Source organism: Nansenia antarctica (assembly GCF_963989245.1).
Source record: "Nansenia antarctica genome assembly, chromosome: 3".
Lineage (NCBI taxonomy): Eukaryota > Metazoa > Chordata > Actinopteri > Argentiniformes > Microstomatidae > Nansenia > Nansenia antarctica.
In genome coordinates this window covers 19,574,309-19,586,808 of record NC_137688.1, presented here as the reverse complement: position 1 = coordinate 19,586,808, position 12,500 = coordinate 19,574,309, and the positions used below count along the sequence as shown (strand labels likewise).

Genomic DNA, 12,500 nt, shown 5'->3' with positions numbered 1-12,500 from the left:
TCGTGGAAACATCGCTCCGACCAGACCTGGTCATGTGGTCAGAGGCTTGCAAGACAGTCCTTCTGGTCGAACTCACTGTCCCTTGGGAGGGTGGTTTGGAGGCAGCCAACGAGCGGAAGCGAGCCAAGTATGCAGATCTGGCGGCGGAGTGCAGGGAGGCTGGCTGGAAAGCCGTTACGTGCCCTGTGGAAGTGGGGTGTAGGGGCTTCGTAGGTTCCTCAGCTGCTCGCCTACTCCGTGACATGGGATGCACAGGAGCAAGGCATCGGAAAGTCATGAAAGAGCTGGCTGAGGAGGCGGAGAAAGGCAGCTTCTGGCTGTGGCTAAGAAGGAAGCATAAGGGTTGGGGGGCGAACAACACCTAGGGCATCAGCAGGGGGTGGCAGGGAGAGATCCCTGCCATCGCTCCGCCACCAGGAGATGTACTGGGGTTAAAGGAGCGAAACGTCAATGACTGGTGGTCCCCAGCTGATGACCCAGTTAGGCCCACATAGGTGTTCAGTGAGGTGTCACAGCACACCTGTTCTAAAGGCACTGTTGGAGGTGCGTCAGGCAGCAATGCCCAGCAGGAGTACCATCACCTGTATCATGATTTGTTTAACCTGGAAGCATCCAGTGACTACTGTGAAAGGGCAGTTGGCATCCAGGGAAGACTGGAAGACAGCCAGGAGAGACTGGATGACCGCAGGAAAGTCTGCACCGGGAGTGGACGGCTAGTTACCTCACCCACTTGTCCCATAAAGGGACACCCTAAAACTGACTACGAAGACAAATAAGAAAAAACAACCCGATGGCCCTCCGAGAGGCGGGATGGAAGAAGGGCCAATTCAAACGGATTTCTCGGTAACGACTGGAACGGACATAGACAAAGATTCTTGGATTATGAGAAGATGCAGGTGTGGGTGGGAAAAGGTGACCACCTTCCGAGGTCTACGGATCCACCAGGGAAGGAAAAAGTGTGAAGAGGGAGGCCATCAGCAGCAACATTGCACTGCAACCGCAGGTCAGACAAGAGGAACCCAAAGCCAGGTGGCAAACCACAGTGCTGAGGGATCCAACGCTGCTGAGGAAAGGCAGGCGGAGGACACAGGAGGGCCCTCGGTGGACACCAATGCCTCTGAGGGGGGCACCGCTGAAGACACACACAGAACACAAAGCAACCCCAACAGCCAGGGGCAAAGCCGGAGAACAGAGAGGAGAGAACCTGGAAGGAGGCAGCTGGTCAAATGGCCAAAGGCAAACGAGGTTGCAGTCTGGCAGAAGCTGGACAAGGACCTCAGTTTCATCCTAGATCATTCACTGCGTGGCCAGGTGGACACCAAGTTGAACTGCATTGGAGACATCTTGTATGATGAATGCAGAGGCAGATTTGGAGTGATGGCTAAAAAGCGGAGATCAGGCCCAATGCAGAAGGGGAGAAGGGAGAGAGAGATTGAGCAGTTGGTGAAGAGGCGGCGTCAACTCCGAAAGCAGTGGAGGAAGGCAAGTAGAGAGGAGAAGGAGGGCCTGAAGCCACTGTGGGAGGAGGTGAAGGTAAACCTTGCCAGCCTGCGAAGGGCGGAGCGCATTCGCAAACGCAGAAGGCGGAAGGAGAAAGAGAGGAGTAACTTCTTCAAAAATCCCTTCAAGCATGCGAGACAGCTGCTAGAGGACAAGAGAAGCGGGAAGCTGGAGATTACTAGACCGGAGCTAGAGAATCACATCAGGGAGCAATACAGTGACCCAGCAAAGTCAACTCCGCTGGGATCCCCTGGATATGTTCCCCGCCCAGCTCCCCCAGCTTTCCTGTTTAATGCTGCTCTCCCCAAACTCAGTGAAGTAGCAGACGTGGTCCGGAAGGCAAGAGCATCCTCAGCCCCAGGCCCCAACGGGATACCATACAAGCTGTACAAGAACTGCCCAGGAGTCCTGAGACACCTGTGGAACCTGTTGAGAGTGGCTTGGAAGAACCAAGTCATCCCTTCAGAGTGGCAAAGAGCTGTCACAGTTTTCATCCCGAAGGAGCAGAACTCCACTACCATCAGCCAGTTTAGGAGTATCGCTCTCCTCAATGTTGAAGGGAAGATCTTCTTTTCCATCTTGGCTAAGAGGTTGACCAGCTACCTCACAAGTAACGAGTACATCGACACCAGCTGCCAGAAGGCGGGTGTGCCAGGCTTCCCAGGGTGTGTGGAACACTCTGCAGTAATATGGGAGCAGATCCAAAGGGCGAAAAGAGAGAGAGGTGACCTGCATGTCGTGTGGCTGGACCTCGCCAACGCATACGGGTCTGTCCCCCACCAACTCATCGAGTTTGCCTTGGACTTCTTTTACATCCCAGTCTGCATTAAAGCCCTGGTAGCCAAGTACTTTGAAGACCTCCAGATGTGCTGCACCCATCAGGACTTCACAACAGGCTGGCAACAGTTGGAAGTAGGCATTGCCATGGGATGCTCAATCTCCCCCATCCTGTTTGTTGCAGCCTTCGAGATCATCCTCATAGGGGCCAGGAAGATGGTCGGAGGAGTGAAACTGCCCTCAGGTGAAAGGCTACCAGCGGTGAGAGGCTATATGGACGACATCACCACCATTCTCCAGACAGCAGCGTGTACAACAAGACTGCTGAAGAGAATAGACGAGCTTGTGAGCTGGGCGAGGATGAAGATCAAACCCCCCAAATCACGCAGTGTGTCTATCAGGAAAGGAGTCAGAAGCGACAACACCATCTTTGTCGCAGGTGGTGAGGACATCCCATTGCTGGCAAATCAACCCGTCCGCAGCCTGGGTCGAACCTACACAGCAGAGCTTTCTGACAGGCAGATGGGGGAGACGGTGAGGAAGCAGCTCGCAGATGGCCTGGCCAGGATCAACCAGAGCCAGCTCCCCGGAAAGTACAAAGTATGGTGTTACCAGTTCATACTGTACCAAAGGGTGATGTGGCCTCTGAAGATGAGCGAAATCCCCTCCTCAGTGGTAAGCAAGATGGACGGGCTGGCAAACTCGTTCATCAGGAAGTGGCTGGGACTGCCAAGATGCCTCTCAGACGTGGGCCTCTTTGGTAGGAACACGCTTCAACTGCCACTGCGATCCATCAGCTCTGGATACAAGCAGGAGAAGGCTCGGTTGGTGCTAGAGCTGAGGGAATCCACTGACCAGCTGGTGAGAGCAGCGGGCACCCAGATAAGAACTGGAAGGAAGTGGAAAGCCCAAGAGGAGGTTGATTTGGCAATCGGCCAGCTGAAGCACCGCGAGGTGGTCGGCAGAGTCCAGGAGGGTAGAGCAGGCCTTGGAAGGGGCGAGACTCCCTTGTTCTGGTCAAAGGCTTCCAAAGAAGATCGAAGAGCCATGGTGGTGGCAGAAGTGGCAAGAACTGAGCAGGAACGCCTTAACATAAAGGCGGTGTCCCAGGGCCAGCAAGGACGCTGGACGTCATGGGAAGGTCTCACAAACAGGCCCATGTCATGGTCTGACCTGTGGAAGATCCCCCAAGCTAGGCTCAGCTTCCTGATCAGAGCAACATATGACACCTTGCCTTGTCCCCGAAACCTCCACCAATGGTTTTCTGCCGAAGAGACCTGCCCCCTTTGCAACACCATCAATGCGAGCCTCCAGCACATCCTGACAGGCTGCAAGACAGCGCTGTCCCAAGGCCGCTACACATGGCGACACGACCTGGTGCTGAAAAAGCTGGCAGAGGTGGCAGAGACATGCAGACAGGAGGCAAACAGCAGACCTTCCGCTCCAGACAGACATCCCATCCAGTTTGCAAGGGCTGGAGAGAGAGTCAAACCCTCCCGTCAGAGAGATACAGCAAGACTCCTCGCACCGGGTAGTGAGTGGACCATGAGGGTCGACCTGGGGAGACAGCTCCAGTTCCCCAGGGAGATCGTGGAAACATCGCTCCGACCAGACCTGGTCATGTGGTCAGAGGCTTGCAAGACAGTCCTTCTGGTCGAACTCACTGTCCCTTGGGAGGGTGGTTTGGAGGCAGCCAACGAGCGGAAGCGAGCCAAGTATGCAGATCTGGCGGCGGAGTGCAGGGAGGCTGGCTGGAAAGCCGTTACGTGCCCTGTGGAAGTGGGGTGTAGGGGCTTCGTAGGTTCCTCAGCTGCTCGCCTACTCCGTGACATGGGATGCACAGGAGCAAGGCATCGGAAAGTCATGAAAGAGCTGGCTGAGGAGGCGGAGAAAGGCAGCTTCTGGCTGTGGCTAAGAAGGAAGCATAAGGGTTGGGGGGCGAACAACACCTAGGGCATCAGCAGGGGGTGGCAGGGAGAGATCCCTGCCATCGCTCCGCCACCAGGAGATGTACTGGGGTTAAAGGAGCGAAACGTCAATGACTGGTGGTCCCCAGCTGATGACCCAGTTAGGCCCACATAGGTGTTCAGTGAGGTGTCACAGCACACCTGTTCTAAAGGCACTGTTGGAGGTGCGTCAGGCAGCAATGCCCAGCAGGAGTACCATCACCTGTATCATGATTTGGGTAATAATAAGTTACAGGGGAACATTTGTCATATCAGTTTGGATGGGAAGAGATGTAATGTAATGTCAATCAAAGTAACCCTCCCTCCCAAACCTCCGAACAAGATTGATGTTATGGTTGACTGCATCAACATGTTTTATATATGAACATCAGTTGTATATAATAGTTTGACTTGATGTGTGGGTGTGCATTAATGCTTGTACAAAGTACTCTACTCTCATGTACCTATCCTTCTTTAGGTTTACTCAAGCTCTTTGAGAAATTACACTGATTGTCCCACACAACACATGAAAATAATAAAGTTTTGTCATTTAATGTGTGGGAATTTCATTCTGTTATAATTAATCATCTGAATCCAATCAATTGATTTGTCCTTGTCTTTGGAACATGTTCTGGGGTCTAAAAGAGGCTAACGTGATCAACACAGCACAGTCTCTCTTCCTTGATTTCGTCATTACGCTCATCCACTTGTCCCTTTAAACATTTTTTTCTCTGCAATGGAAACTGCTCATCCACCATCATCAGTCTCCGCTCTCTGATCTGGCGGTAGGATGCACGCATGCGCCCCTCATTGGGTCCTCTGCGCTGTGTGGAGGAAGTTGGATGTGCGTTCTCATCACTCGCATCCCGAAACCACATCAAAACTGTTGCGATGGGGAGGATGAGGGAGAACCACTTTGGGATTTTGACCGTTTTATTTGTGACTTTTGTCTGTGCTCAAAGGTAATTGGTTTTGGTTTATACGCCCTCTACATGGCATGACATGTGTTTTTGCGCGCCTGGTGTATGTTACTAATAAGGTATTTGCATTTGCATTACACCACCTTCTTTTTCCCCCAGCGCCAAGGATCTCAAAGATCCTAGCAATATGCCTCTGGTAAAAGACACCGTGGACAGACTGATGAAAGGATACGACATTCGGTTGAGGCCAGATTTCGGAGGTAAGGCAAATTGAAATTGAGTCCTGTTTTTTCAGCCATTTATGACGTGCGATACATGTTTAATGAATTGCGAAAACCCCGTTCAATTATTTTCAGAAGCAATCTTGCATTGGATATCACCCAACATATCACCCAACATTGTTTAGCAAATCACTTTCCATTAGGCCATATTTTTCTTTCAAAGACGTTTTCCTGTGCCACCTTATGTTATTAAATGAAGACATGCTATTATATGTATGGAGGGTCTGTAACTTGCTGATCGATTCATTTCGCAGCGTAACTTTGGTTTCATGCCGGTTGAAATGATTGAAATAAAATCGTTAAAGAGGTTAGGATGATCTGATGTTCATTTTAATTATGGCCATTAAGTGACATAAAGGGTTTATGCCATTTTGATATGCTAAATGGACCATGATATATACAATAACGACAGGATTTAACATAGGCAGCAATGAGTAGAATAAGGAACCTTAGGCTATACACCAGATTTGTAATGATAGAATAATCCTGTTCTAGAATAATGACGTTTTTTCCCTCCCATCTCAGGTGCGCCGGTGGCAGTGGGGATGAATATAGACATAGCGAGCATAGACATGGTATCCGAAGTCAATATGGTATGTGCAAACTACATCATTTCGCCCCTATATGTTTCCAATGCCAATCATGCCCTGCTAAGTATTCTTCTCAAGTAGCTACGCTACAACATGTCAATCATGTTGGACTAAAGCACTATAGCCAAATGGCACGTTTTGTATGATTGAGAATTATTATGTAGCCTACATTGCTAATGTGAAGATTTTGATAAGTATATTCCATAACAGAATCGCTTCTCGTGTTGAGAGCCATTCGGTGTGCTCCATCTCAGTTCTGCATTTTCGGCCATGGTGTTGGCTGCATTTGAATTCAAAACACACGCTCACTGGCGCACTTGTGCGCACACCCTGCCGCGCACAGTAGAGACTGTATGTGTGCCTCTGTCTATGTTGTGTGTCATGTGTGTCAAGCGTTACTGCAATAATGCTGTTGACATGACAGTGCGCATTAATAACGGCAAAACTAGAGAAAAAGAAAATCCTCACAGGATCATCAGCTACGTAAATGGTCTCCCCCCTTGTCAGAATCAGATCATGAGTGATGACGTAAATATGTTGTTAATAATACACGTCTGCACATACGATCATTATCATGGGACTATTGAAACGACATCCGCTGCACAATCCAAACGTCATGTGTGAGTTGGAGAGAGAGGACAGGGGGAAAGTTCAACTGACTCTATATAAGAGCACCACCTATTGAACGTTTTGACAGGCACTGCAATCATAAGGACATTCATGGCGATGAAATTGACATGTATTCATCATACAGATGTTTATTATTGATTGATTTTTTATGATGGTTCTGTTTAGACCGATTTCCTTGCTGTATGAAACCAATAGGATACAGATGAATTGAGGCCAGAGAAGCCTATGGCCAGGAAGATACATTTGAGATATTATACACCATGTATCAATAGTTTGCTCTTGACTGTTCAGGGACTGTTCAGGGAGATCTTATCGGGGCGGCTGTGGCGCAGGAGGTAGAGCTGCCGTCTAATGATCGCAAGGTTGGCAGATAGGCGGTTCGACTTCCGGCTGGCCACATGTCAAAGTGTCCTTGGGCAAGACACCGAACCCCAAATTGCTCCAAGTGAGAGGGCCGGCGCCTTGCATGGTAGCTTGCCGCCATTGGTGTGTGAATGTGTGTATGAATGGGTGAATGAGAGGCCATTGTAAAGCGCTTTGGATAAAGGCGCTATATAAGTCAGTCCATTTATCTTATTCCATTAATTTAAGTGACATTTTTTTCTTCTAAGAGGCCATTGATAAAGTAGCGTGTGACTGGTGCATGACTCTGATTTCTTTGTTGGTTGTGGCTCCATCCTTGTTGTTTATACTCACTGATGTTAGTGATGTTGGTCACTTTGGATAAAAAAAAGCATCTGCTGTGCTTTAGTAGCCTTCAACTTTGACAGGAAATTGATTTATAGAAGTGTTTTGGTTGGGGATGGGCCCTTGGGGTCCCCCCCCCCTCCCCCTCCTCCCTCCCACCTCCCCCCTAATCCCCTCCTCTTTTACTACTGTAGATTCCTGTCTGCAACTCTCGTCCTCTCTAGCCATGTAATCCACTTCTATCTCGCTCCAAAGGATCCCATCTTACTTCAGAACTCCTGAATCCATGCATGCATTCAACCGGAAACGCCCCCCCCCCCCCCCCCCCATTGCTTCATATATCCGTGTGTGTAACCAAAGAACAGTGCAGGGACAGTGAATGGGTACTGACGTCACGCAACTAGCCTGTTAGCCAGAAGTACATTAATCTCCCTGTTTCATGGGAAAAAACGCTCGCAGACCCAAAAGCATAAGAATGCCTCCGACAACACAGCCGACGCATTCAGACGAAACGAAAATAAAAAAAACCTTCAAGACCGACCGCCGTTGTGTCCAGTCCCACACATTAGAGTCATTACCTCCTTTCCTCCCTGAGATCTCCTCGGGTGTTGGGTAACATAAACCCAGCTTCAATCACCAGGTTTTGGAGGAAGCTCCTCTGTCTCCTCTGATCCCCTCTCTTCGGTATCTCTTTGGAGAATGATGGAGGAGATTTCTGTTGGGAGTTGCAGCTCCCTCCTCGACATGTCTCGCTGTCTCGCTGTCCCCCCCGTCTCATAGTTTCATTCAGTGGAAGCACGGCTCAGTGGAGGCCAGGGGCGGCTGATGAGATGTGGACTACAGTATCAATAGTTAGGACTGGGCCCTGGGTGGTGTTCACCGACATGGTGGGTGACCTATGCTGACAGGGCTGCTTTGATCTTTGATTGAGTCTCTTTTAAGATTAAAGTAATGAGAGAGAGAGAGAGAGAGAAGGGGAAGGAGAGAGAATGAGAGAGAGAAGGGGAAGGAGAAAGTCAGAGGGAGAGAGGGGGGGGTGAGACAGATAGTTTACCTGTATGAATTTCAATGCCTCCTCTTTTGATCTTTGAATGCAGGTTTCCTCAGCTGAGACAGCCAAGAGAAGGCCACAGTAGACACCCCCGACACACACACACACACACACACACACACACAGACGTGCACACACAGACGTGCACACACGCATGTATGTACGCACACACACACACACACACACACACACACACACATACACACACACACACACACACACACACACACACACAGACACACACACACACACATACACACACACACACACACATACATACACGCACGCACACACACACACGCGCGCACACACACACACACACACACACACACACACACACACACACACACACACACACACACTCTGAGACTCCTCACTAGTACCAGGGTCTGATTAAAACAATTTAACTACAACATTTTCATGACTCTCTCACCCTTCACACACAGTACCACATCATCACCGACATACCAACACACCAGCCTGCCCACCCAGATCATCATAGTAGCACCTATACATTGCCCCCTAGCTGCTGACCCCAGGTCAGATACTCTCCATTCCCTCTCATGGTTAGGGTTCAGATCTGTCGGTAAGGTAATCTGATACCAGATCTGTGATTTTTTTCTGGCAGCTTTGTGATGCTCCCTCACCCAGACACATAGAGCCATCAGACCGGTGAGAGGGGTTGTGCTTCAGACAGCTGCATGGGCCTCTAATTAGAATTGGAACAAATGCCCCAGGTGCGGAAAGAACTCTCGGCTTTAGTCAGGGCTGATTGAAGCGGTTAGTGCTTTTTTTTCCAGTGGTGTGTGTGTGTGTGTGTGTTTGGTCTTAATGCACATGTCAGTGTGTGTTTGTACAGTATGCTCATTTGTACTGTACTGTGTGTGTGTGTGTGTGAGTGTGTGTGTGTGTGTGTGTGTGTGTGCGTGCGTGTGCGAGCCTGCATGTGCGTGTGTGTGTGCGTGCATGTGCGTGTGTGTGTGTGTGCGTATGCGTGTGTGTGCACGCACGCCTGGTTTGAGCATGTTTGCATGTGTGTGTGTCAGTGTTTGTCTGTGTGTGCATCACGTTCGCGTGTTCGTGCCATGGACACACACTCGCACACATCCACCCGTCTGTGTCCACCAGAGGTGGCTTCCAGTGGTACAAAGGTCAGTCGTGTTGTTGGGCGATGGAAATCGGGAGGTCAGCCAGCCTGCACCGGGGTTGCAGTCCTAGTCTCCATGACATTCCAAATGTGCTATTTTGAGAGGGTAAAGTCTTGGAGTCAAAGGCAAGACCCGGGCTCCCTGGCTGGGGGGACTCTGATGACTCACTGGGGGGGTCGGCGCCAGCACTCGAGTTGAGGGGGGATGAGGGGGGATGGCATCCCCCCTGAAATAAAAACGGTCAAAATCATCCCCCTTCTAAAACTGCCATCCCCCCTTTCCATCCCTTATGTCATTTAATCAATGAATGTGGTATTACTGCTATTTCAACATTTCGTTTTGCGCATATTGAGTAAAATACTGTGGGCGAGGCGGCACGCACACATGCAATGACATTTTTACCAAGTCACTGACACTGAAGTCACTGACGCTGTGGGGATGCTAAAATTGTCCCCATATGATCAAATCCACCAACCCCCCCAGATTTTCTTTTACAACTTGAGTACTGGTCAGCGTGAATGAAAATGTGGCTCAAATTGTGATATGATGACCGAGTCTCTGTCCAGCTCCTCTCCGCTCCTCTTCTCACTCCTCTGCTTTGGTCTGACTCTGGCCACTACCTCCCCCAACATAGTTTTTTTTGATGTACAGTTTGCATTGATTCAGCTTAGCGATGCACGGTTGGTATGCAAAGCAGAAGATCAGGGTAATTCTCTATCCCGTTTTTTGGGTTGTTTTGTTTTGTTCATTAATTACATGTGTGCAGCAGTACCTGCGGTTGTTGTTAAAATGGACTGCCAGTGCTATAGTAGTGTGTTCTGTGAATGTTAATTAGTTGTGCTGTGAATTAAAAGATTTAAACAAACCAGCTGTGGTGGCTTCTGGGATGGAGGAATTAGTGGGGCGTGAACGCTGCCTTTATTATGATCATTATCCTGACAAGCATTCATTTCTTAACATGAGTAAGGGCTATGGCCATCAGATAATACGAGTGGAGGGCCAGGGGCAGTGCAGAGGCCTCAGACGAGGTGGCTGTATGGATGCACGATCTTGTGTCTGTGAATTAGCAACCATTTTGATCTTGTTTGTCCTAAGCGATTCTGTTCCATTTTATTTTCAGCTTGTGAAAAATAAGCTTATGATATTTTTACTCATTGTTGCTATGACAACACAGGACTTTTCTCTTTTTTTGGTGAATCAAGGAGAGTCAAGGAAAGCAGATCAGGTTATAAGTTCTATTTCATTTCAAGGTTTTTTGGTCTTCCATTTCTTAATGTTGATATTTCTTTGAGGTTTTCCTCGATGATGAGTGACATGATATTGTGTGTGTGTGTGTGTGTGTGTGTGTGTGTATTGATATTTGCCTTTTTGCCTTATGCCTCTCTTCATGGATTAATGTTAGTATTGCTAACCTTGAATAAAACTTGTTTTGATACCACATGCTATAACATTAGCTTATAGTTTTCTAAGATTTGAAATAATCTAAACTTACTTTCACTACTTATTTAATCAAAGTGTGATGGCTGACCGTGGAATCATACTTCAGTTGTATTGTGTGTAGCATTTCTGTACTAAAGCATTTTGGGAGAGCTATGCTTTAGTTTAAATCATAATCTGTTAAAAACTAGTCCTAAATGTTTGTCCGTTTCCTCAGCTCAGGCTATGAGAGCAGTGTGTCTTTCAAACAAGGGGCAAGTTAGCCCTAATGTGCTGATGACTCGTCTAATGGAGCTGTCAGGCACTTTTGCATTGAAGTTAAGTAGCTGAAAAATGACCCATTGGAACAGAGTCATAATCACGGCCATGTTGTCAGATCCCCAGGGGTCTGTACGGCTAGCAGAACCACTCATTCAGAATGCACTAACTCCCCCTTGACCTCTCATATTTAATTTGAGGCGTTTACTTACACCGAGTGTCGCTTCGCCATGACAAATGAATAAGCGCAGTTAGCCCAGTCAGTGTGTTAGTCCAGTCAGTGTGTTAGTCCAGTCAGTGTGTTAGCCCAGTCAGTGTGTTAGTCCAGTCAGTGTGTTAGTCCATTCAGTGTGTTAGTCCAGTCAGTGTGTTAGTCCATTCAGTGTGTTAGTCCAGTCAGTGTGTTAGCCCAGTCAGTGTGTTAGTCCAGTCAGTGTGTTAGTCCAGTCAGTGTGTTAGTCCAGTCAGTGTGTTAGTCCAGTCAGTGTGTTAGTCATTTACATTTACATTTTGGCATTTAGCAGACACCTTATTCCAAAGCGACTTACAATCAATACATTTGGATGCTAAGCATGTGAATCATCAGTCCACCATTCGTGGCAGGAAGAGTAATCTAGCTCAGGCCCGGGGCCACTGATAGAAGGAGAAACCTTCTTCTACCACCTTTTTCTAAAACTTTTATTTTTTTTTACTGGAGGAACAGAGAAGCAGTACAAAGGGGGCGATAGAAGTTCTTAGGGACACAGTAGAGGGGAAAGCGGACGTCTTTAGGAGACGTAGTGCTGTGGGGCCGAAGATGTCTCAGAAGATGTCTAGCGGGCCTAGTCCAGTCAGTGTGTTAGTCCAGTCAGTGTGTTAGTCCAGTCAGTGTGTTTAGGCATCTCTGTCATCTGAGGCTCTCTTATGATATGAAGTGCGTCCAGTTATTGAGAAACAACCAGTAGAGATACAAATTATTCGTTTATCGATCATTTGATCATCATTATGATCATTTTTGTTATCCCTTAATTCCTTTATTCTGGAACACTGTGACAGAAGATGTATACAACATGGTGTTAACCTATCCAAACCTTTAAGTGGTGACAAAGGGAAGAGGGAGAGGGAAAATGCTCCTACATTCTCACTGTCTTACCAGTAGCTGACCTGTGTGTACAGGCACAAAGCACATGTTTATTCAGTCACTTTATGTTGTATTAGTGGATTTAGTTGAAGTACGGCATTGTATAATTGTAGTTTACTGCTGTTCTATAGATATTCTAAGTCATGGAATTGCAC

At 48.3% G+C, this 12,500-nt stretch overlaps 1 protein-coding gene across 3 annotated transcripts in view; it reads left to right on the top strand.

Moving 5' to 3' along the window:
* Positions 1-5,105: 5,105 nt before the first annotated feature.
* Positions 5,106-12,500, top strand: part of gabrb2a (gamma-aminobutyric acid type A receptor subunit beta2a) — a gene marked incomplete at its 3' end in the record, with an annotated part of 30,352 nt that continues 22,957 nt past the window's right edge. For 2 of the 3 annotated variants that reach the window (XM_080526628.1, XM_080526627.1), the window contains exons 1-2: positions 5,325-5,403; positions 5,950-6,017. In XM_080526628.1, coding sequence (XP_080382754.1) covers positions 5,331-5,403; positions 5,950-6,017 — 141 coding nt within the window. In that variant the 5' untranslated portion in view covers positions 5,325-5,330. Of the gene's footprint in view, positions 5,186-5,302; positions 5,404-5,949; positions 6,018-12,500 lie in introns of those variants that run through there. The other variant, XM_080526626.1, reaches the window with a different exon arrangement.